Below are 26,210 nucleotides of genomic sequence, written 5' to 3'. Positions count from 1 at the left end.
TATTTTGAGTCTTGCATGACTCATGAGTCATGATCATGGAATTTGTGGATCATGAATCATGATCATCTATGGAGTCTGGACATTGGATGCTTTCAAGTTTCAAGTTTCAACTTGTGTGCTAAGTTTAAAGTACTTCAAACTTCTAAATTTCAGATTCTTGTAACGTCAAACTTGTTAGTCATGATACATGTTAATTTCAGTCTTCAGATTATTGAAGCATCATTCAATAATTTAGAATCATAGAAGCATGAATGATGCATGGATGCTTGAAGCTTCAAGTATAGATAATTGCATTATGTATGATTTGCACTCTATTGATAATTGTATTATGTATATAAAATAAATTTTCATACATAAATTGTATCATATTGCCGTTTCTTCCGTTGGGGACCGGAAACTCCGTTTCCGTTTCGGCTGGCAACTATGTTTGTAAGTGAGTCTGGCATCTCACCAGAGTTCCACACGCCCTGCAGGGCTGATGTAATGTGATCACCAATCTGTTGCCAAAAGTAATAAAATAGGAAGGGGTAAGTTCATCCGAACTTGGGCACTTGCCCTTGTGAAGGGCAAGTAATGCAGTCTTGAATTCTGCATTGGTAAAAGGTGCATCCAGAGAAACATACATCTCATCCTTCACTAGTACATGGATACACTGCCAAATAACCTCTCTGGCATCATCTATAGCTTGTGTGCCCGGATCTGCAGTAAGAAGGGATGCAAAAAAATCTGAAGTTACACGCATGACAGAATCAAGATCTGACTGTAATAGCCCGTCTGAGTCAACAAGCTATGAGACACTATCTCTACTATGTTTGGGCCCACGAGTAGAGAAAAAGTGTTTGTTGACCTTGCCACCCATCTGAATCCAAAAGGATTTTCGTGCATGAAAGGCATATTCTGCTCTCTGGTTCAACAATGCTTGCAAATGAGTCCTTGCTGCAGCAAGGCGCTCCTGAATCCAAGCATCTGTGGGCCTCTTCTGCTCTTCCCTTTGAAGGGACGCTAACTGCTGCTTCCCTCTGTTGTTGGGAGCGTAAAGATTGAGAAGACCAATCTTACGCTCTCAAATCAAAATAATGATCCATTGAGCTCTAGAGGGGGAAATAATATCATGACCAGCAACCAAGGGGAGAATAGAGGGAGAGACCGAAATGCAAGTATCTCCCCTTGTGTCCATAGCAGGCGACCAGAAGGTATGTCTTGAAAGCAGTTTGCCCGATTTAGAGCGCAAAGCTTTGCTTGTACTTGCATAAGGCTAGAAATAATCCCTCTTAGAAATTCAACATGCATGTTCTTCATGCAAGTTCTACATACGACTCCTACATGCGAGTTCTACATGCAACTCCTACATGCGAGTTCTACATGCAACTCCTACATGCAACTCCTATATGCGAGTTCTACATGCAACTCCTACATGCGAGTTCTACATGCAACTCCTACATGCGAGTTCTGCATGCAACTCCTACATGCGAGTTCTACATGTAGAGAGTGAATGTCTTACAATTCCTACATGCAGAGAGAGAAGCTCTCCAACTTGTATAAATACCCCATAATGGAATGAAGCCCACACTCTTTGGGGCATTGTGTTGAGTTCTACTTTGGTATCCCAAGCAATTGTCTCAAGTGTCCATGCTTCCTTGTACTCCATGTCCAAAAGCATGTCCTAATCTTGCAACTCCTCCTCCCCTCTCCTCCAACCTTGCAACCCATCCTCTTTCTCTCCTCCCTTCTCCTCCTCATCCTCCCTTCTCGTCCGTCCTCCTCCTCCCTCCTCTCTCTTCTTTCCCCCATGTCCTTATACCTTCTTCCTCTCCCACTCCTATGCTCCTCCTAAACCCTTAGTTTCTCAACCCTTAACCTCCATGATCTACGAGGGAGACGAGTTCTCCGCCATGTACTCTACCCTGAACCTCGGATCCTCCTTCTAACCTTGGAACTTCTTCTAAATCTTGGAACTTTCTTCTAAACTCTGGAACCTTCTTTTAAACCTTGGAACCTCCTTTTAATCCTTAAACTTCTCCTAAATCCTGCAACCCCCAATGAAGACGAAAGCCTTCATTACCTCAACCATGATGATACACGTTCCTTTTACACATGTATGCACTATGTTTACTTACCACACTTAAGCCTACGTCTCTCATCGGAATACGACTTGAGGTCCTAAGCTACACGTATACTACAAACGACAATCCCGATATATTTGTAGGTCATACTGAGAATACTTGCTCTTCCTATGGAAGCTATGGGAAAGAGCCAACGATGTTGTGTCACCTAACATCTACTAGTGAGAACATATGCTCATGAAACATCAAAACATTTACTGAGCACCCAACGAGGACCTCCTTTGCCAACTCCTATTTGATGATAAGCCTCTTTTTCTATTGACGCATACAATCAACTCACTACTGCCCAACCCATGGGGAGGTGGGAAACTGAGCCCTCTTGGAGTCGGAGGCATGTGTTGAAAGGTTTGAGCGGTCCACCTTGGCGGGGGATCTAGTTCTTCATGATGCATCAGAAATGTTGTGTCCAACTTGTGAGCCCAAGTCATCAGATCCGTGTATTCGATCCCATGTTGAGAAGCCATTGTTTTCGTAGGAGCCAAAAATTGCCATTAGGAGAGGTTTGGGGAGGATCCATCAAATCTAAGGGAATTAGCAATCTATTGTATTGGGCATGTATGGGAAATGGTCAGGTCTCAATTTGCCTTGTGCCTATATATAATCAACATGGTGTGTCATACCATTTGTATTTAGCGTCCCATGAAGAACATCATTTCGTCACTAGAACTCTGCACGAACGGCTACGGAGACCACAGCTTGTTACTTGTTGTGGCAAAAGTGGAAACCCGAGCAGGGTGGACCTTCTTGCCCAAGGCTCTCAACAAACCCCCTTTCTCGGGGTGAATACAAATGACTGAAACGTCTAGACTATGGGGATAGTAAGAGGGAACATCTATGTAGTTTCACAGCCCAACCCTTTAGGACTTCAGAGGAAAGGGAGTTGATTGGAGACTAGCTCCATTAGAGGGGATGCCCCGAAGTAGCTTAAGGACGGGGCATGGGGGGGGATGGCGGGCCTATTAGAGGTTATGGCAATGGAGGGCCTGTCAGGGAAGGGGGGGTAGGGCCCCATGCGGACGTGGCCTTTGGTGATGGGGGCTGTCCATGCAGTGCAGAATCTTGCACCAACCCTTCCATTTTGTAACTTTGTGTTGTAGCAACCATTGTTTCTAACTTGATATTCAGTTTCACAATTCTCTTCACAACATACAAAGACTCCGTCATTTAGATGGTCAAATAATAGATTAGTCCACTAATGGGGTTTCCCCCCATCCTATGATGTTTTGGTTTAGTTTTTTGGTTCTCACACGCCTTTGTTACTTTCCCGTAGAGACATTGCGGTATATCTCTTTTTATTGACATTCTCATCTCAAACATCAGCCTTGGGTGTCAATGCCCGCTTTAGTGGCCCCACCCCTTCGCTTCTTCTGTCTGGTTTTCTTTAGTCTTATAGATCATTCAGCCTTTTGTCTGGTTTTCTTTAGTCTTATAGATCATTCAGTGTCACATGTGTTTCTAGATTTTGGCTGGCGTTTCGCCTAGACAAGCGTAAAAATACTATATTTTATGTATATTATATATACTTCATAAATAACACTACAGCTAGGCTTTAGCAAGGTAGGGTAGAGGTTTTAGCAAGGGAGTAGAGTAGAAGCTTAGCAAGGGGTAGAGGGCTTAGGCAGCAAGTTGGAGTAGAGGCTGGAGCATGGAATAGAGGTTGGAGTACTGGGTAGAGTAGAGTGTTTTGCAGGCAGCAAGGCAAGCAAGGGAGAGGCGAATCGAATCGGCGCAGAAAAACAGCCGTGCGTGCCATTTTGTACCAAAGGCATTTCGTCCTAAATGCCACGTTTCACACATTTCTAAGAAACGTTAACATGCGTTTCGGATGCCCAAAAACACGTTTTCCGGTGACATTGGCATTGCATGAGTAAGCAAGGTACCTTGTGGACTTTGAGTGAAGGACATATGTCACCAACTTGGGGTTCAATACATATCTCGAATCTACAATAGAGAAGTGCCATCCAACATCCTTGTCATAGCAGTTATCCACAAAGAACCTTCCAGGCATGATGTTTATGGATGTTGTTCAACATGTATGTGACAAGTGAATACGTGACTTTGAAGCACATGCATCATGAAGGAACATATTACTTGGAACTGGGGTTGTGACCTAAAGTAATCTTATAATCTACTAAATAGCGAAGGAAGCAAGAGAAGTGCCAACCATTCAACCCTCGTCTGTAAATGCCACTGCAAGGTTGGTCCTTGATTATACCTTTTGTTCTACTTAGTTTGTTTCTTCCTACAAGTGAGGATTACCGTGTTTGGAATTGCTATTACATGGTTTGTTCCTCTTGATGTTTTTGTTTATTTGAGATGAGATTTTCGCCCATAGCTAATGTACTAGTCATGAGTGAGTTTGTTTGTTTATACAACGATACTAAGTTCGGTATTTCAGCGCTACTCTTTCACATGCAGGTGACGGTAACTTCCACACTCTCATCTTGTTTGATTCATCAAACGAAAAGGAAGCACAAGAAGCTACACGCCTCACATCACTCATGGTGGATATAGCTCTTGAAATGGAAGGTTGGATTGACTTAGCTATTATTTCCCTTGTGTGATGCATCAAATATAAATGTAACATTGGATGGTTGCCCTCTTCATGGAAGAGATCATGGTATCTTTTGATTTTTCCCCTGCCAAGAAAAAGACTTCTAACTCAGTATAAACAAAACCTGCAAGAGTAAGCTCAAAGTGGAAATACAACATGCAGTGCATGAAATAAGGCCTTAAGATGGCCAAAAACTCCTCAAAAAGAGGTAGGAAAAATCCTAGGCTGAGCCCACACAACCCTGTAGAGGACTCTGAGAAGAAAGGGGAGCCTGTCCATTCCCACCCTAACCATGGGCTCTTGGTTGGGATGAACACGGCCCACAACCAGCCCACTCTTTGAACCGTCAGCCATACTTGCTGACAAGGGTGTCTTCATTGGCTGCTCTAAACTGAACATATGCAGGAAGATCTGTTGCTGCCCATGTGGCAGTCTTTCCACCTCCCTCTCCACATGCCCAGAGAGCACAATGCATACTCATTCACGAACAACTGGGTCCAGTCTGGAACATTGGTACAATTATTAGTTCAAGTGATGAACATTGCGAGTTTCCAATATCCCAAGGCACCAACAGATTTATCCAGTCGTCCCCCTCAGAAGATAGGAACAAACCAAAGTCGGGGACTGGTCATCCTCCTTGGCTTGGTCAATGCCTAAGCATTGATCCTATTCACCCTATTGTTCTTGCAATCTTCAGCATAATGTCTAGGCATGTTACAATAGAAGCACTTTTTCTTATTCTTTCTCTTTCTTGTTTGCCCCATCGGAATACTCCTTGTCCCATTTGATTTGTTGGCATCCATCTATTTCAGTGGCTTTCGTTTGCCAATCTTGCTCTTGGCCATGAGAGCCTTCTCGTTGCCATTGTCACTTCCTTCATACACCTTCATCTAGCTTCTTTTTGAAGCAACAGCGGGCCCAGTTCCTTGAGCATGATCAGCCTTATCCGTCCTTGAACGTGATCGGCCTTGTCCATTCTCAAGCGATGAGAGTTGTCACCAACCCTCAATAGCTCTTTGGAAGCTTCCTGAGTAGAAGCATGGCCAACTAATTGCTATCTACGTAGCCAAGTGCTGCAAGTTGATCCCTAAAAATCTTCACTTTCAGAAGGAAGTCATGGGCTAACTCTCCTTCCCCCATCGTCATAGTGAACAATTAATTTTGGAGCGTGATGATTCTCCTAGTGTTCTTTGCTCGAATGTAACAAAAGGAGGAGAGATTACATACAGTGATGTAGAGAGAAACAAGGAAAGAAAGAAAGCCTTATGTGACAAGTGAATAAGAATGTCTTTAGGATTGTGAATAAAACATTCTCTATAATCTAAGATGGTGGGTATTGTAGAACTTGCACTTCATAGAAAGTGCAAGGGAACTCAATTTGAGACCAGGAGGTGTGCAGCTGTAGAAATTCTCATCATATGACTTGGTTCCTCTTCTATTTAGACAGTTACATGGTAGGGGCATCTAGGTTGTGCTAGAATGGGGGTAAGCTGTCCATTTGTAGACAGAATCTAGAGAACCATCTCATGCCTACCAATATTCCTTGCTCCACTCTTCTTTGGTGAGCTGGGAGGTGAAAAACAATGCCAAAGGAAGTAGCCTATTTGGTTTAGCTACATGATTGTGTGTGTGTGAAAGAGAGAGAGAGAGAGATTAACGTCCGCAGGAGGCTTTGCAGGCCTATTGGACAAAGTACGGAATTAAATAACTCATACAGACCACTGTGGGTCGGGGCAAAGGGCTCACTAAGGCCCTTGCTGGGTACTAAAATGCTATACTAGTATAAAATAGCAAAAACGTAGCAAAATAGCATGAGGGTGGCATGAAAATATCAAGTGCTTAGAGCTAGAGTCCCAAGTGCATGAATCGGCTCCACGTATCCAGGCTCCATGGTGGTTGTCTGATGAGATACAAAGAGCTCACGTATCTGCATCTGTCGGGATGTCTGCTGTGGTGGTGGAGGGCGTGATCTCCTCGATCTCTAGATCCGATGGGCTATGTCAAGGGTGATGCCTCGCCTCGGTCAATCTCCCCTAAGGAGAGCTGAAATAGGTCGAACCTCAATCATGTGTGCTTTGGTCGCCTGTCGCACCGTGTACTGTCTCTGTGTCCCTCGCCTCCACTGATCCATATAGTTCTCATGTAGGCTAGCTCCTCCTCCTCTATCCTAGAGTGCCTTGGAGCTGAGTCAAATGCATAGAAATCCGTGACCTATCTTTGCGCTCGGTCTACCTATGGTGCGGTGGTCCAATCCTGCTGCTCTCTAATATGTCGTAGTAGTGTCTCCTTGTGTCGACGCATCTCCATTAGGTAGAGCCCAATACAGACCTGGTCTTGGAAGTGGATCAATCGTGAGAGTGGGCCAAAGCCGTACCCCTCTTGAAAAAGGCAGTGGTAGCGCCCTCGGATCTCATAGTAGGCTGGGCAAACACATAGAAAGTGTTCCTCTGTCTCGACCACCCCCATCGTGCATAAGGTGCAAGTCTGCTGCTCTCTGGGTATGTGTGCAGCTCTCCTTGCCTCGATCCTCAGCTAATGGGACGAGACCCGCATCTGTCCGATGGCAATCCTCAGTGCGTGTGAGACTCCTCTGTCCTCGAGATACTGAGGTTTGATGATTAGCCCCATCCTTCGATACTCTGAGAAAGTGGTCATAGTAGAGCTAGGTCTTGGTGGGGAACTCCTGCCCCCCCCCCCCCCCCCCCCCCAAGTGCGAGATGTGTGGAGCTGGAGGAGATCTAACGGTATGATGCGGTTAATCTCATCCTGTGGGATCAAATCGGGTGGTGCATCCATGCTATACTGAAATGGGGGAAGCCGATCCATTTGAATGCCGTGACTGGAAAACCATGCGGTGATGCGTGCAAACCATGCTGCACCTACCCCACTCTCTGCTAGTCGTATGGAGGACTCTAGTGCCAGCCTCGGAAGTCTCTCGCGAGGTAGGTCCCAAACTCTGTGGAGGAAAGTCACTGTCTAAAAAATGGCATTAACCTATAATCACTTGTAGCCGCTCAAATCTCCTCCATTCTGCTGCTGAAATATCACACCCCCAAAAAGATGCCGCATACATAGCAGTCGGCCTCACTAGAGTGTTGAAAAGCCAACACTTCATCGGTGGATCTTGGAAGTGCGCTTGGAAGCACTGTTGCTCTTGTCGGGCCAAAGCACCATGCCCTTGTGTGAGTCGTGCTCTGGTTGCGTGGGTCATTGTGAAAATTGGCCCTGTGAAAACTGCACCTAAGTATGTGTAGGATTGCACAATCTCCACTGGCTGACTCTGGTATGTAAAGCTATGTCAGTGAAGCACTGTGTAAGGGGTGTTGAAGATCATGACCTTGGTCTTTTCCCAAGGTTAACCATCGGGTCTCTCTCTCTATAGAACACCTCTAGGGCATCTAGATGTCTCTGTAGTCCCTCTGCTGAAGATAACAAGAGGACTATGTCATTTGCGTATAGTAGAATCTGTATCCTCAAGTCTGCTAGTGGTGCTCCCTCGCCTCCTAGATGGTCTATGAAAGATGTAATCTCATCAATGTAGAGCTTGAAGAGAGTCGATGAGAGAGGGCATCCCTGCTTTACTCCGATTGTGCTCTCAAGCCAGTTTGATAGGCCTCTTGGGACACGAAATCTCCCTCTGACGGACTCTTATAGGCTCACCACTCCCCAGATCAGAACCCCTGGAATTTGCATATCCTGTAGTCTCCTGATCATGCGGGATCGTGGGACAGTGTCGAAGGCCTTCCGAAAGTCTACAAAACAAGCATAGACTTTTGGTGTCTCGACCTCGCCTCCTCAATGATAGTCCTCAGGGTGAAGATGTGGTCTAGAGTGGAGTGCTGTCTCCGGAAACTTGTCTGCCCTAGAGCACGCTGCCCATGTTCCTCTGTATGGCTGTTGATCTCCCTCTCCAGTATCGATCCATAGATCTTGGCCAGCATGTGGCCAATCATGAGGGTGTGATAGTTCCTAGTATCCATGGGGTCATCTGCCTTGTGTATCGGTACTATGGTGGTGGTACTCCATGAGGGTGGGAAGTCGTGACATATGGCGTGGTTGAACATCTATGCTAGTACCGGAGCCAAAACCTCCTATCCATGATCGAAATGCTCAGTCCGTAGCCCCTCATGGTCTTGTGCTCTTCGGTTATGAAGCCAGCTGAGTGCAGCCTGCACATTCTGTGCAGTGAACAAGTGGCAAGTGGTGGGCCTGGGCATAGTGGACATATCAGGTGGTGCCTGCATCGGGACATCATAAAGAGAGCATGCATAAGTGTGCCAAACACTTGGGTCTGTGATGGGTATAGGTGGCTTCCCCTCCAATAGAAGTCCCCAACCAACGGTGGGATTCCCTCCCTCGAAATGAACTGATCACCTCGTCCATTCTGTGGGTGAGGAAGGCCCGCCGCTTATGACGTGTCAGTCGTCGTAAGATTCGCTGTGCCTCGGGTGATGTCAAGTGGCCAAGGGCTCGCTCACGTGAGGTGAGCTCTCATCTCTCTGCACTCATCATCATACCAAGGACTCATCATCATACCAAGGATTTTGTGGCATCTTCCCTAGTGAGGCACGTGCAAATCGAGTCGTGGGGAAAGACTTGATGGCTGCATCCATGACTACTGTGGCAAGGGTGTTTGAGGTGTGGGCGAGGTCTACAACATCTCCAAGTAGTAGGGCTGGAAGTCCCTTAGGTTGCTCACATAGATGGGGTCTAGGGCACGATCAAAGTGAACCTATACACGAGTGGGCGTGGGGGGGACCCTCCCTGTGACTTGCATAGTGGTAGGGATACAAAAGGCTAAGTACGAGTGATTAGCATAGAGTGGGGGAGGGGGCACAATAAAGTCGTATATCTGTGAGGTAAAGGCCAAGGGACCCAATAAGTAGTCCACTGTGCTTGTCTCTCTGCCATGTGGGGAATAAGTGAGACCACCGGATGATGGCCATCTCTGTAGAACATTGTAAATGATCAAATCATGAACAGCCCCTAGCTCAAGTAGATGTCGTCCATACCCTACGTGTGGTGCATCTGTAGAATGTCTCACTATCCCGAGCTCAACTGCATCTAGTTTTGGAACTATGAGGGAATCCAATGCAAAGTCTAGTAGGCCCACTTGCCTGTTCCCTGTGCGTGCATTGAAGTCACCAAGAAGGAGGATGTCGCTTTGCCTGGAGAATTCAGTGATATCATCTTGAATCGACTCATACGGGATGTTCCCTTCTTTGGTGACCTCACGTGGGGGGAAATAACACACTCGTATCCACATGTGTTGTGCATGCTCCTCTCTCTGTGCCACTGATATGAGAGGTCTCATGTGTGATCTAAAGAGGATAGCCACTGCCCCCGAACCCCGCACACCAGTGTCTCTCCTCGTCTCCTGCCTATGAGATGACTCCCATGGATATCTTGTCACAGCTCTCTCGAGGCTCTCATGTGTCTCAGTATAGAAGACCATGTCTCTATCAGTGTATGTCTCCGAGAAACCACCTGGATTAGACCAGAGTGTGCCATTGCAATTCCACACTGTAATTCTCAGTCCACTTTGTGTCCCCTTGGCCCGACACCGTCATAATTCACCCTCGTCTTGCTCTTCCTTTTCTTCCTTCTCCCCTGGTTTTGATCTCCTCTCTCTCGGAGAGAGACAGAGAAAGAAAGAAAAAGAAAGTTTATTAAAGTCTTCGGAAGACCGATGGGTCAATGAGACTGCGAAAAAACCTGAATACAATGAGCTGTGATAGTGGAGCTACTAAACGAGCATCCACACCAATGCAGAATGCAATAAAATGCAAAATGGCAGTACTAAGTCCTAAGTACAGCATAGTCATATCTCGACTGTATATATATATATATATCAATCTGAGCATCATCATCGGCATCACCATCATAACCATCATCATCATCATCGTCAGCAACAGAACATCAGGATGGTGAGGCTGGGGAAGCGGAGGCATGAGGTCAGCAATAGAGCGCTGTCGCCCCCTCAAGGGTGCAATCTTGGTACGTCTCCTGGTCGTAGCTCTGCGTCTAACCAAGGCCACTGTGACTCCCGTCGACCGGGCTCACAAGAGTCGGGCAGTGTGTTTGAGGCGTACCTCTATATCTTGAGTAAGTGCTCTCTATGTCGAACCGCCGCATGAATGAAAGCAGCGAGGCACTACTCAGGATACAAAAGGAGCCTGGAGAGGGGCCCAAAGCCGTCTCTAAAGAGACAATGATAGTGACCATGGATCTCGTAGTGTACGTGGCAATGAAGTGCACAGTGCTCGTTTGACTCAATCTCGTGCCGGCCGCATAGCATACATAGAAGGTACTCCTTGGGTATCCCCTCAGCTCGTCGGCTCTCGATACAAAGTCGGTGTGATGATACTCGAAATTGCACGATGGAGATCCTCAATGAGTGCGGTAAGTGAATCCGAGTGTACTCTGGGAGGACAATGAAGCCCTCCTCAGAGATGCTTATGCAGTGGTCTCTGAAGAAGCTGTGCTTCACTGGAATCTCTCTTGGCTCCAACCAGGTCCTGAATGTGTGTAGCTGTAAAAGATCTCGTGGTACCCAAGTGGGATAGATGGGTTGTCTAGGTTGTATTGGAAGAAGGGTAATCTATCCATGTGGGGCCCCAATCTCTCGAACCACCTACGTGTTTGTGCATACTAGCTTCTCTCGTTCCCTCCATTTGCAAGACTCGTGGATGAGCCATGGCATCCTACGTCTCCCCGCCGATGTGCAATCTCCATACTGTCTGACATGGTGCAGATAAGTAATGGTTTGGAATTCTGCATCTAGCTAAAATGGAGAAGCGCCAAGCTTGACCTGAATTATATGATGTGGCACGGATGGTTTCCCACAGATCATCCATGAGAGCAAGAGAATTTGTAGTCACTTTACTCGATCCCACTCTGTGTCTGAGAGGTTGGGTCCCCAATAAGGGCTACTATACATGCCGGCTGGTCGAACCAAGGAATCAAAGAGAAGAGCCTTGGTCCCACGATCTTGAAAGTGTGAGTGGAAGCACTTTCTCTTTAGTCGGGCAAGTGAGGCATTGTCGGTCTCATCGTGAAAATCGGGCCAAAGAAGACAACACCTAAGTAAATATATGAGGAGACAATCTCAACTGAAGATCTGTCAAATGTGAACAGCTCCGTGCATGGCTGCTTGAGATGTGTTGAAGATAATAACCTTGGTCTTGGCAAGATTGACCTTCAAATCATGTGACTCACAAAGGCGTGGGACTGTGTGAAAAGCTTTGTGAAAATCCACAAAGCAACAATACACCCTCTGCTTCTGTGATCTGGCCTCCTCTATGACACCCTTGAGTGTGAGTATGTGGTCCATGGTCCCATGGTCCTCTCAGAATCTTGCTTGCCCCTCTTAGTCCCTGCATCTCTGCAAACCGACTGACCTCTGTGAAGAGTACAGATGCATGACATGCCCAATCATAATGGTCTTGTAGTTTTTCGGGCTCATGGGATCCCTAGCCTTGTGTATAGGAGTGATATTGTTAAGGGTCCATGCGTGTGGGAAGCGAAGGCAAACTGCGTCCATAGTTGCAAGAAACGGCCGTTTCTTGCCAAGAAACGAAAACGGCGAAACGGAAACAACGTTTCTTGAAAAAACGCTGTTTCGTAATACCTTTTTTTTTTTTTTTTTTTGGGGGGTGGTTTTGTGTAGGGAGGGGGGGGGGGGTTGTTTTGTTGTTGTGGGGGGTGGTTGCTCTCTTTTGATTAAATTGTTTTTTGCCCTCTTTTGATTAAAACGTTTTTTGCCGATTCGTCGCCTCCTGTCATCGTTTCCGCCGCCTCCTGTGCTGCTACTCTCCAGCCTCTCCATCTTTGACTCCTGGGCCCTCGCACCCGCAGCCGCTCTCCTCTCCATCCCTGCATTTTGCAAGTTGCTCTCCACCCTACAGGCTGGAGCCTGTTCTCCATCCTCTCCATCCTGTAGGTTGGCAGTTGCTCTCCATCCTCAGCGTGCTCTCCATCCCTCCACTACCTCTCTTCTCTTACCTCCCTCCTCCTACCTCTCATCCTCCTCCTTCGACTCCTTCTACCTCTCCATCCTCTTTCACCTCCCCATCCTCCTTCTACCTCTCCATCCTTTCTCACCTCTCCATCCTCCCTCTCACCTCTCCATGGTTCGAGTATAGATAATTGTATTATGTATGATTTACACTCTATTAAAAATTATATTATGTATAAAAAATAAATTTTTATACATAAATTGTATCATATTACCGTTTCTTCCATTTTCCTTTCGACGGGGGCAGGAAACTCTGTTTCTTCCGTTTCTTCCGTTTTCGTTTCGGCTAGCAATTATGACTGCGCCATTGAATAGCTTTGCTAAGATCGGGGCTAGGATGTTAATCCCATATGCAATAAACTCAGTACAAAGTCCCTCGTGATCTTTCACTCAGCCATTGTGGAGCTTTAATGCCACATCATTGACACCTTCTTTGGTAAACAGAGTGCAAGTGGTGGGGCAGGGTGAGTGCTAGAGGTTAGGGTCGGGTTGGTGAGGAACATCATAGAGGCTGTGTGCATGTGTGCCAAACTTGAGTGTCGGTGAGAGGTGAAGGTGACTTCCGCTCTAGGAACTTGCGCCAAAGCTCTTTGGAGTTGTTGTTGAACAAAATGTTCAGTAACAGCTCCTCATTTTGGTCGACAAGTGCATGGTTCTTTCGGCGTATTAGATGACGGTACTCGCCTATTGTTTTTGGTTCACTCAGAATGCTATGTTCAACCCTCTAGTTGGAGCTTGGTGAAGAGCCTTACACTTCTACCAACTATTGCAAGGCACAGAACCAAGAGGTGGAGGTCTAGTGAAGGGCCTGTGTATGGGAAGGCGTGAAGGGAAGCCTCGTGGAAAGATCGGGTAACAAGACAGCACGGTCCCCTAGTAGGGGTATGTGATCAATATACGTGAGTAATGTATATTGCTGTGCAAAGTATGTGGGTGCAAGCTCGTGAGTGAAGTGTATATCATGACAAGTGGTGTGTGTGATCGTTGTGGTGGATGGTACCGTGAGACGGGGTATGGAGATGCTGAAAAAAAGATGGTGTGATCTGCCCTAGGGGGGTGGTGAAACGGAGAAGTCATTGATGTGGGATGTGAAGGCCGGGGATCCGATGATGTAGTCAACCACGCTAGACCCTCCCCCATGTGGAAAGCAAGTGAAGCCACTTGAGGAGGACCATAGCTGAAAACCATTATATATGACAAGATCGTGCATCTTGCCCATATCCAAAAATGCTTGATCGTATGATTTGATTGGTCTCCATCTGTTAGCGGATATCTGTGCCAAGCCTACCTCATCAAGGTCAATGTTTGGCAACAATATGGCATCATCTTAGAAGTCCAGAAGCGGTACTTGACGTATGCTCATCCTGGTGTTGAAGTCCCAAACTAGAAGGACTTCCCTGCGGCTCAAGAAATCCAGGATGTCTGGATGAAGACATGCATACGGCTCGAGAAATCTAGGATGTTTGGATGTGTGTGTGTGTGTGTGAGAGAGAGAGAGAGAGAGAGAGAGAGAGAGAGAGAGAGAGAGAAGGGGGGGGGAGGGAGGGAGGGTTTATTAAAGTTTTCGAAAGACCGATGGGTCTATTAGACTGTGAAAAACCTGATACAATAAGTTGTGGTAATGCAAAAAATGCAAAATGGCTGTACTAAGTCCTAAGTACAACATAGTCACATCGATAGTCGACTATATATCACTTTTAGCATCATCATCATCAACAGCAAGACGCCAGGATGGATGAGGCAGTGGAGGCATGAGGTCAGCAATAGAGTGCTATCGCCCCCTCAAAGGTGCAGTCCTGGCACGTCTCTTGGTCGTAGCTCTGTGTCTAACCAGGGCCACTGTGACCCCCATCGGTCGGGCTCCGACTCTAAACAAGGAGCGGATGTCCCGCAGTATGATTTGTGTGTCAATCCTCTGTCTGAGTTGTTGAGTCACCAGCTCCGGGTCACGGTCATGTCGAAGTCTCGTCCCGCGGGGGTCTACGTGGTCTGGCTGAAAGAACTCCGTGATAGAGGTCTGAGAGGGATCAGCCGAGGAAGAAGTCTGATCCTGGCTCCATGCTCGGAGTAACCTCTCGCGGTGTCTAAGTGTCTCTTGAATGAAACCTGCCAAACATCGTTGGTCTGGGTAGGAGAGGAAATGGGCCAAAATCCCATAGCGATCTCTAAAGAGGCAGTAGAAACGCCCTTGGATCTCATAGTAAACAGGACACCTGAAGATGAAATGCTCCTTTGTCTCAACCTCTTGCATGTCACACAATGTGCATATGCGCCTCTCCTTGGGTAGTTACTTTGCTCTGCCGCTCTCGATACAAAGTTTGTGTGAGGAGACCCAGAACTGCCCAAGAGAGATCCTCAGCGAGTGGGGTAGGTGAATCTGCGTGTATCCTGGTGGGTCAATAAAACCCTCTGCTATAATATGTAAGAAGTCATCTCTGTAGAAGCCCAGCTTCACTGGAAGATTACTCGGGCCCCCAACCAGCTCCGGAATGTGTGTAGCTGTAATAGATCCTCACGAATAACCTGGTTGATCTCTTGTGATAGGAGGGGAGAAAACAGAGATCCATACTGTACTGGAATGGAGGTAGTTTGTTCATGTGGAGCCCTAGCCCCTCAAACCATGTCTCTGTGCGTGCATACCAGCACCTCTGGTCTCCCCCTACTGCAAGTGCCATAGAAGAGGACAGTGCTAGCAATGGTAGCCTGCTACGCCCAGGGGTGTAATCCCCATACTCCCTCACTTGGTACAGATACGTGATGACGTGAAATGTAGCATCTAGCTGTAATGGGGGTGACCCAAACTCTACCCGAATGATCTGGTGAGGAATGGATGGCTTACCACGGATCATCCGTGATAACATGAGAACCTTCAGTTGCTCCACCTTAGCCCACTCTGTATCCGATAAGTCTGGCCCCCAACATGGACTGCCATACATCCCCGCTGGGCGGACCAAGGAGTCAAAAAGCAACCCTTTGGTCCATGGATCCTGAAAGTGAGAGCGGAAGCACTGCCTCTCTGGTCTAGCGAATGAAGCATATCTTCTACCCAAGCGTGCCTCCATCGCGGGTCTCATAGTGAAGATGGGTCCGAAAAAGGTGACCCCAAGATAAGTGTATGATGCAACTACCTCAACAGGTGACCCATCAAATGCGAACTGCTCCAGGCGCATAATGGCTCGAGATGTATTGAAGATCATAACCTTGGTTTTACCCAAGTTGACCTTCAAATCATGACTCACAAAAGGACTGTAGTACATCAAGGTGTCTCTAGAGCCCCTTTGCCGAGGAAGACAAGAGAGGCACGTCATCTGCTTAAAGCAATATCCAGATCAGCGTGCCCGCAAGAGAGCACCCTACCCCTTTGTGTTTGCATCATTGTCTCAAGCTCGTCAATGTAGAGGCCAAACAAGGTAGGTGATAATGGATAGTCTTGTTTGACCTCGATAGTGCTCATGATCTCGTCTGTCCACCCAGATCCTTCTCGGACTCTGCCTGAAACTCGCTCATAAAGTGCCATGACAGCCCAAATGATCTCTTGGTCATAACCCAAATCCTATAGGCGCCATATGAGGCGGGCTCTTGGAACTGTGCCAAATGCCTTGCGGAAATCCAGAAAGCAACAGTAAACCCTTTGCTTCCGTGCCCTCGCCTCCTCGATGATACATCTGAGCGTGAGAATGTGGTCCATGGTCCCATGATCTCAGAAAACCCTCTGCTCCATGATCTCAGAAAACCCTATGCTCTCAGAAAACCCTCACAAAGCAACAGTAAACCCTCTCCTCTAAGTCCTCGACACCCCGCAAATTTTCTGACCTGAGAATCAAGCACTGATGCATAAATCTTGGACATGACATGTCCAATCATAATGGTCCTGTAGTTCTCCGGGCTCATGGGATCCCTTGCCTTGTGAATGGGTGAGATAGTGTTGATGGTCCAGGTGCGTGGAAACCCCAAACAAATAGCTTCATTAAATAGCTTTGCTAAGATTGGGGCTAGGATGTTAATCCCGTATGCAATGAACTCAGTGCATAGTCCCTCATGATCCTTCGCTCGGTCATTATGAAGTTTCATTACGGCATCCTTAACCCCCCCCCCTTAATGAAGAGGGTGCAGGATGTGGGGCGTGGCATATGTGAGAGGTTAGGGACTGGCTGATTTGGGATATCATAGAGTGTGCGTGCATAATCAAACCACACCTGAGTGTCAATGAGTGGTGAGGGGGACCGCCCCTGTAGAAATCTCTGCTAAAAGTCCTTAGAGTTGTTACTGAACAAAATGTTCTGGGGAACAAAGTCTAGTTTCTTTTTGCGTACGAGTCAACAGTACTCGCGTAGTGTCTTTGGTTCACTTGGAAGACTGTTTTTGGTTTTGAATCTGAGTTGACGGCGTAAAGCCTTATACTCATGATCGTACAAGCTATTACAGGGTACGGTCCCAGGGGGTGGTGGGCGGGTGGTGTGGGGGAAAGCGTGGAGAGCAGCCTCATGTAGTGAGCGGGTGACTAGAGCAGCACGGTCCTCTAATAGGGGTATAAAGTCAATGTAGGCAAGAAGTAAGTATAGACGGCCAGAGTAAGTAGGTGAGTGATCGCGATAAAAGCGCATGGTAGGTGGAGTAAGAGCTAAGCGAGGTGGAGAGTGCTGCGCGACGGGGAGTAGAAATGCTAAAGAAAAGATAGGTGTGATTAGCCCTTGGAGGGAGAGGTGCTACGGTAAAGTCAATGATGCGAGATGTGAAGGCAGGGGATTCCATGATGTAGTCCACAACACTGGAGCCTCCCCCATGTGGAAAGCACGTGAAACCACCTGATGCGGGCCATCTGTCAAGACTATTATAAATAATGAGGATATAAATCTTGCCGAGGTCTAATAGGGCCTGCCCATAGGATGTGAAAGGTCCTCTTTTGTGAGCCGAAACCCGTAGCATACCTGCCTCCTCAAGGTCAATGTTTGGCAGTAGAGTAGAATCATCCCTGAAGTCGAGGAGTGGTGCCTAACGAGCGCCTGTCCTCGCGTTGAAGTCCCCAACTAGGAGGGCTTCTCCACGACTAGAGAAGTCAACAATGGATTGATAAAGAGCAGCAAATGGGGATGTCTCATCCTCACCTCGAATATCTTTGGCAAAGTGGGAGGTCTCAGGGGGAAAAGTAGCAAACATTAATAAACAGATCCCGGTTGTCCATGTGTCGAATCCGGATCCAGAGGAACCTGGAATGTATATCTCTCTATTCCATTGAGATGGCCCCCAAAAGTGTGGATCTGTAAAGGACTGCGACTCCTTCTGACCCTCGAACCCTCCTGTATCCCTCGTCTCATCTTTGTAGGCAGACTCCCATGTATACCCGCTGCCTACTTGTAGTGGGCGCTTTGGACTCTAATGTGTCTCTGTATAAAAGACTATGACATGACCTGTATAGAATTCTGAGAAATTCCTTGGTTCTGAGCATAAGGTACCATTACAGTTCAAGATGGTGTAGGATAGGGTCTCGGATATCTGAGTCTCATAGACCCTGCCTCTCTATGTGGGGAGGAGGTGGGTGCTTGACGGGGGCTGTAAGGAGTCGTCCATCTCGTACTACTGTCCACTTCCCCTCCTTGTGGGCCTGATCCTGCTGCCGCAAGAGAAAGCGCCTCTCCTCAACCTGTAGTGGAGTAAGGTCCTCATCCATAGAGATCACTGGGTGGTCTCGTAAGGCTTACCTACGACGTAAAGTCGAGAGTCGTGCGTGAGAGTCATGGAACCGTATGATAAGGGGCTGCTCTCGGTTGGGGTCCCTCCCGACCTGCCATGCTTTCTCAATCGTGTGCTCAGTCGCCCCTAGAGTAGTGGCCACGAAGGCCGTTGCATCTGCCATCGGTGTAGCCTTAGTACGTGGGATCCCCTGTACTCTGATGTTGAGAGCCTTACTAGCTCTCTACTGCTGCTCCAAGAGTCTTGCCGAAACGGTTACCCTTGCAGGTTCCGGTTTGGCTATGTCGACCCATCTAGATGTCTCCTCGATGGCAGATTCAATGCTCACAGTCTGTGTCTCCACCACTGGGGTGCTCCCTGGGACTGTGCATATAGCAGTGACCTGTTGGAGTTTTGAGATCTCCTGTTTGAGTCCTTGAATAAGATCACCTTGGTCTCGGATAGCTTGAGCCTGCTCTTGTATGAGACGCGCCTGCCCCTGGGTGAAGCGTGTCTGCTCCTGTGCAAAGCGTGACAGCTCCATCTCGTGCTCTCGAATGCTATCTACCTCCATCAGCAAGGTCTCCCAAGCCTCTGATGAGTCAGCTCGTCCGTGTCCCAGTGGAAACTGAAAGGACTGTTGCATGAAAGTGTGGGGATGAGACTGGAGGCTGGGTGATGACTGGGTGAGATGGGTGCGGTATGGAGATGATAGTGGTGTGGAGGATGCGATCCCAGCAGGGTGTGGGAACGTGGGCTGACTGAGAGGAAGAGGGGAGAAAAAGGTCGAGTAGTGCGGAATAGTGTATGACCCCTCCAAAGTAGGTGTCATAATCGGAGAGGAAACTGTAGCGGGAGAAGAGTGATCCCTCGTCTCGGGCGGTCCCCTCTGAGGAAAGTGGTGATAGGCCGAACCTCAATCGAGTGTGCTCTGGGCGGTATATCAGTGCCAGTGGCTGTAGCTGCGGATGTAGAGGCTATGGATGGAAGTGGAGCTGAAACTGAAACTGAAACTGAAACTGAGGTTGAGGCTGAAGCTGGAGCTGAAGCTGAAGCTGAGGCTGGCACTGAAGCTGAGGATGAGGATGTAGCTGAGGCGGGAGCTGAGGCTGAGGCTGAGGCTGACGCTGACGCTGAGGCTGAGGTGGACCCCGCCTTTGCTTTGCTGTCAATTCCGAGTCCACTGCGGTTGTAGCGTGTGTTCACATCTTCGAGTTTCAGTTGTGTTTGTTTCTTGTTTTTGTTGTCGTCTTTCTTGGCATCTTTATCCGTATCTTTGTCACCTTTCCCCATTTTTCTTGGCTGGTCCCATGTTCGATGTAGGTCTTAGTGCAGGAGCGGGAGCATGAGCCCCCCCCCTCGACGGGAGACACAACCAATCTTGGGGGCAGAAATGGCTTTCTTCAATGGGGTAAGTTCTAGACTCCGTGGATGAAAGTCACTATGTGAAAGATGGCATCAACCTGGAGAGGTGTCATGGCGAACTCTGCCTGTACTATCTCATGTGGAGCTGAGGGCTTACATCGGATCATCTTGGATCCCATAGTCACCTGTAGCCGCTCAAAGCTTCTCCATTCTATCCTCGGAAGATCGCACCCCCAGAAAGGTGTTGTAAACATGACAGTCGGCCGCACTAGTGTATCGAAAAGCCAACCCTTCGTTGGTGAATCTTGGAAATGCGCCTAGAAGCACTGCCACTCTAGTCTAGCCAAAGCACTACGCCCTCGTGTGAGCCGTGCCTGGGCTGAATGTTTCATCGTGAAGATGGGTCTTGTGAAGACTGCTCCCAAATTTGTGTATGACTGCACTATCTCCACTGGCTCACCACGATAGGTGAAACTAAGTGGGTGAGTCACTGTTCGTGAGGTGTTGAAGATCATAACCTTAGTTTTCCCAAGGTTGACCGTCAGATGTCTCTCTCTGCAAAACACCTCTAATGCCTCTAGATCTCTGTGCAGCCCCTCCACTGAAGATGATATAAGGACTATATCATCAGCATATAACGATACCTGTATGAGGAGATCCCCTAGTAATGAGCCCTCGCAACCTAGGCGATCTATGAAAGATGTGATCTCATCAATGTAGAGTCCAAAGAGAGTCGGTGAGAGAGGGCAGCCCTGCTTCACCCCAATGGTGCTCTCGACCCAATTCAATAGACTGCCTGGGGCACAGACCCTGCCTTTGACCGACTCATATAAGCTCATCATACCCCAAATCAGCATCCCTGGGATTTGCGTAGTCTCTTGATCATGCGGGATTGTGGAACAATGTCGAAGGCATTTCGAAAGTCTACGAAGCATGTGGAGACCCTCTGATGTTTGGACCTCGCCTCCTCAATGATAGCCCTCAGAGTGGAAATGTGGTCTAGAGTAGAGTGCTGCCTCCTGAATCCTGCCTGCCCTAGTGCTCACTGCCCCCGTGTGTGTGTATGACTGCTGATCTCTCTCTCTAGTACCAATCCATAGATCTTGGCCAGTGTGTGGCCAATCATGAGGGTGCGATAGTTCCCGGTGTCCATGAGGTCTCCTGCTTTGTGTATTAGTACGATAGTAGTGGTGCTCCATGCTGGTGGGAAGTTGAGTTTATTAAAGTATTCGGAAGACCGATGGGTCTATGAGACTGTGAAAAACTTGGTACAAACGAGTTGTAAGGGTGGAGCTACTACACGAGCATCGACACCAATGCAGAATGAAAATGCAAAATGATAGTGCTAAGTACAACATAGTCATGCCAATGGTCGACTACATATCAATCTCATAATCATCATCATCATCATCATCGTCATCAGGACATCAGGGTGGATGAGGCAATGGAGGCATGAAATCAGTGATAGTGTTGTCGGCTGCTCACGAGTGCGGCTCTGTGACGTCTCCTAGTCATAGCTGTGCGTCTAACAAGGGCCATAGTAACTCTTGACCACCGGGCTACGACTCTAAACAGAGAGGGGATGTCCCCAAGTGTAATCTACGCGTCAAGCCTCTGTCTGAGTTGTCGGATCACTGGTTGTGGTCCATAAACATGTCGAGGCCTCGTCTCATGGGTGTCCATGTAATTTGACAGGAAGAACTCCGTGATGGGGCTTTGAGAAGGATGTGGTAAGGAAGAAGTCTGGTCCTGTCTTCGTGATCGAAGTATCCTGTCGCAGTGCTTGACTACTTCATGGATGAAGCGCGCCAAAAATCTCTGGTCTAGGTAGGAGAGGAATCGAGAGAAAACCTCAAAGCTATCTCTAAAGAGGTAGTAGAAACGCCCTCGGACGTCATAGTAAACAGGGCACGTGAAGATGAAGTGCTCCTCCGTCTCAACCTGCTGCATGTCACACAATGTGCATATGCGCCTCTCCCTAGGTAGGCCCTTTGCTCTGCCGCTCTCGATACGAAGTCTATGTGAACAGACCCGGAACTACCCAATAGAGATCCTCAGTGAGTGGGGTAGGTGGATCTACGTATATCTTGGTGGGTCAATGAAACCGTCCTCTGTGATGTGCAAGCAGTGATCTCTGTAGAAGCTGAGCTTCATTGGGAGTTCGCTCGGTCCCAACTAGGTCGAGAATGTGTGTAGCTGCAAGAGATCCGCACAGGTTACCTGGTTGACCTTGTGTGACAGGAGGGGAGAAAACTGAGCATCCATATTGTACTGGAAGGGAGGGAGTCTATCTATGTAGAGCCCTAGTTACATACCAGCATCTCTGGTCCCTCCTACCAAAAGTGCCATAGAGGAGGACAATGCTAGCCAAGGTAGTCTGTTGCGCCCATAAGTGTAATCCCCGTACTCCCTGACTCTCAGATACATGATGACCTGAAATGCAGCATCTAGCTGTAATGGGGATGACCCAAACTCAGCCTGAACGATCTTGTGAGTCACGGAGGGCTTACCGCGAATCATCCGCGATAGCATGAGAACTGTAGCCGCTCCACACGAGCCCACTCTATATCCGACAAGTCTAGCCCGCGGTAAGGGCTGCCATACTTCCCCGCTAGAAGGACCAAGGAGAAAAAAAGAAGCCCCTTGGTCCGTGGAGAGAGAGAGAGAGAGAGAGAGAGAGAGAGAGAGAGAGAGAGGTAGGTATTATCGTCTTCAGGATGCCTCGTGGGCCTATGAGACAAACTAAATCAGAGTATCTCATACAAGCCTTTGTGGGCTGAGGCAAAAGCGTTGACTAAGGCCCTTTGCTGAGTACTATACTAAACTAAGATCAAAAGTCAAAGCTAATACTCACTCTCAAAATCAAAACACATAACTAGGTTCCATGGTAGCTCTCTATGAGCTGCAAAAATATCTTGTGTCTGTGTTTGCCGGATCGTGTCTCACCGTGTTGGGGGGTGCGGTCTTTGTGATCTCTGTATTCGGTGGGCCATATTGAGAGTGATGTGTCTGCTCGGGCGACCTCCTTCGAGTAGAGCTTTGATGGGTTGAACCTCTATCGTGCATGCTCTGGTCCGTCTGTGCATCATGTGTGGCCCATGCATCTCTAGTGGCATCTCTGGTCGTCGTCAGTTTTATTCCATTGACCCATGCTGCCCTCATATCATCTATCTCCTCCTCCTCTACTCTGCCATGTCCAAGGGCAGACTCGAATGTGTAGAAATCTGTGGCGTGTCGCTGAGCCTGTCTCCTGAGTTACTATCTCCTCCTGCTGTCTGATCTGGCGCACTAAGATCTCTCTATGTCGTTGCATCTCCATCAGATAGAGGCCAACATAGACTTGAGTGTGGAAGAGAATCAGCCAGGAGAGCAGCTCAAAACCGTGTCCCTCCTCATAGAACCAGTTGTGCCGTCCTTGGAACTCGTAATAAATTGGGCAAGTACATAGAAAATGCTCCTCTGTCTCCACCTCATCCAACATGCACAATCTGCCAATCCATTGCTCTTTAGGCGTACATGTGGCTCTCCCCAATCGATGGGACGAGACCCCGTATTTGTCCAATGGCAATCCTCAGGGCGTGTGAGACACGTTTGTCCTCTAGATACTGGGGTTTAATGATCGGTCCATCCTCGGATACTCTCAAGAAGTGGTTGCGGTAGAACTAGATCTTGGTAGGGAACTCCTGGTCCCTTTCCCAAGTCCATGACGTATGAAGCAGACACGACTATCTTCTAGATGCTAGGGTTCAATGATTGGTCCATCCTTGGATACTCTCAAGAAGTGGTTGCGGTAGAACTAGACCTTGGTAGGGAACTCCTGTTCCCGTCCCTAAGTCCATGACGTGTAAAGTTGGAGTAGGTTTAACCATATAATACAATTGATCTCATCCCGTGGCCCAAGGGCTCAAGGCAATCCAAGCTGTCTTGAAAGGGAGCGAGACTGTCCATCAGAATATCCTGGCTGCCAAACCATTTGGATATGCTTGCATACCAGGCCATGCGAATCCCACTCTCAGCTAGTCGTATAGATGACTCCAGTGCCAACCTCGGTAGTCTCCCTCAAGGTTAGGCCAAGACCTTGTGAAGATAAGTGACCATTTGGAAGATTGCATCAATCTAGAGTGATCTCATGGCGTACTCTTCTTGCATGATCTAGTGGGCGACTTAGGGCTTACTCCGAATCATCTTGGATCCCATAATCACATGTAGCCTCTCGAAACGTTGCCACTCCGTCATTGATAGGTCACTCCTTCAGAAGGGTGCTACGTACATTGCTGTCGGTCTCACGAGTGTATCAAATAGCCAGCACTTTGTCGTAGGGTCTTGGAAATGTGCCTAAAAGGATTGCCGTTCTAGTCGAGCAAGAACTTCATGTCCTCGTGTAGGTTGTGCCTTGGCTGCATGGATCATCATGAAGATTGGCCCCGCGACGAAGATTGTCTCTAGATTGTACAATCTCCACTGGCTCCTCTTTGTAATTGAAGTTGTGTTGGTGAAGTACTGGCCATGAGGTTTGAAAATCATAACCCTAGTTTTGCCAAGGTTGACGGTCAGGTCTTTCTCTCTACAAAACACCTCTATGGCCTCTAGGTGTCTCTGTAGGCTTGCTGGTGAAGAGGATGGACGGACCATGTCATCTATAGTAGTATTTGCATCATCAAATCGGACAGTAACGATCCCTCACCTCCTAAGTGGTCAATGAAAGTCGTGATCTCACTAATATAAAGTCCAAATACTACTAGTGAGAGGGGGCGTCCTTGCTTCACTCCTATCGTGCTCTCAACCCAATCTGATAGGCCTCGAGGGGTGCATCTTCTCCATTTGACATAGTGTGCAAGTCCTCTGCTCTTTGGGTATGCCCGTGGCTCTCCTTGCCTCAATCCTTAGTTGATATGACGAGGCTCGCAACTGACTGATGACGATCCTCAATGCATGTGAGACTCTCTTGTCCTTGAGATACTGAGGTCTGATGACAAGACCATGCTCTGAGACCCTCAGGAGGTGGCCATGGTAGAACTAGATCTTGGTTGGGAACTCCTCTCTCCCCTTGCCCTAGATGTATGGAGTTGGAGGAGGTCCAACTGTATGATACGGTTGATCTCATCTCATGGGATCGTCTTGGGTGGTGCATGAAAGGGGGGAAGTGTGTCCATTTGAATGTGGTGACTAACAGACCATGTGGATACCCATGCATACCATGTAGTATCAACACCGCTCTTTGCTAGTCGCTTGGAGGACTCCAATGCCAACCTCGGTAATCTCCACTGGGGTAAGGCCCAGACTCTGTGGAGGAACGCCACTGTTTGAAAGATTGCATCAACCTGGAGGGGGTCATGGCGAACTTTGCCTGTATAATTTGATTGGGGATTGAGGGCTTACTCCAAATCCTCTTGGATCCGATAATCACCTATAGCCTCTCGAATCTCCTCCACTCTGTCGCTGAAATATCACTCCCCCAGAAAGGTGCTGCATACATGGCCGTTGGTCTCACCAGCGTGTCAAAAAGCCAACCCTTTGTTAGAAGGCACTGGAAGTGTGCTTGGAAGCATCGCCTCTCTAGTCGGGGGCCAGAGCAGCCCATCCTCGTGTGAGTCGTGCCTAATATGCATGGGTCATTGTGAAACCTAGTACGGTGAACACCACCCCCAAATATGTGTAAGACTGCACTATCTCCTTAGGCTCGTCACGTTATGTGAAACTATGGTGACGGGACACTGCTTGCGAGGTGTCGAAGATCATAACCTTGGTTTTCCCAAGGTTATTAGTCAAGTCTCTCTCTCTGCGGAACATCTCTAGAGCCTCTAGATGTTTCTACAGTCCCTCTGCTGAGAGAGAGAGAGAGAGAGAGAGAGAGAGAGAGAGAGTTTATTAAAGTCTTCGGAAGATCGATGGGTCTATGAGACCGTGAGAATCCTATATAAACAAACTGTGAGGGTGGAGCTACTAGACGAGTATGCACACCAATGCAAAATGCAAAAGTGCTAGTCAGCTTGAAACTTGAAATTTGTATTAATTTTAAAGTCATTACTCATGAGTCATGATTCATCATTCATAAAGACTCTAGCCTCCAAAGACCATAGTCATCTGGATTCTAGATTTTTATACATAGTGTCAAATGATGGAATCATAAATCATAGATCAATCATCTCTACTACACCAAAACATCATGATCAAAGGAAGTAGGTACTAGTAACTACACCGAAACATGAAAGGCAAAACATCATAAAGGAAAGGCTGCCACAGCCCTGAAATAAAGCCTGAAATGCATGACAATTCACAACCGATGAGGATCAAGCCTCAGGCTGCATCTTCATCTTCATCTTCATCTTCATCGTCATCCTCTTGCTCATCCTCATCCTCATCATCATCTGCATCAATGCCCGCACACTCCTCCTCCTCCTCCTCATCATCATCATCTGCATCCTCATCATCATTTGCATCAATGCCCGCACACTACTACTCTTCCTCCTCCTCCTCCTCA

At 47.8% G+C, this 26,210-nt stretch overlaps 1 protein-coding gene across 5 annotated transcripts in view; it reads left to right on the top strand.

Moving 5' to 3' along the window:
* LOC147897774 (D-lactate dehydrogenase [cytochrome], mitochondrial-like) overlaps window positions 1-26,210 on the top strand; it is a 102,503-nt gene that overhangs the window by 59,462 nt on the left and 16,831 nt on the right. For 2 of the 5 annotated variants that reach the window (XM_087380219.1, XM_087380218.1), the window contains exon 16: window positions 4,522-4,652. The exons of 2 other annotated variants lie outside the window; for them this stretch is intronic. In XM_087380219.1, coding sequence (XP_087236345.1) covers window positions 4,522-4,652 — 131 coding nt within the window. Of the gene's footprint in view, window positions 1-4,521; window positions 4,653-26,210 lie in introns of those variants that run through there. One more of the 5 variants, XM_087380223.1, reaches the window with a different exon arrangement.

Source organism: Dipteris shenzhenensis, chromosome 10 (assembly GCF_047967505.1).
Source record: "Dipteris shenzhenensis isolate YYH24624 ecotype China chromosome 10, Dip_SZ_1.0, whole genome shotgun sequence".
NCBI classification, from domain to species: domain Eukaryota; kingdom Viridiplantae; phylum Streptophyta; class Polypodiopsida; order Gleicheniales; family Dipteridaceae; genus Dipteris; species Dipteris shenzhenensis.
This window is presented reverse-complemented; position numbering and strand designations above follow the sequence as displayed.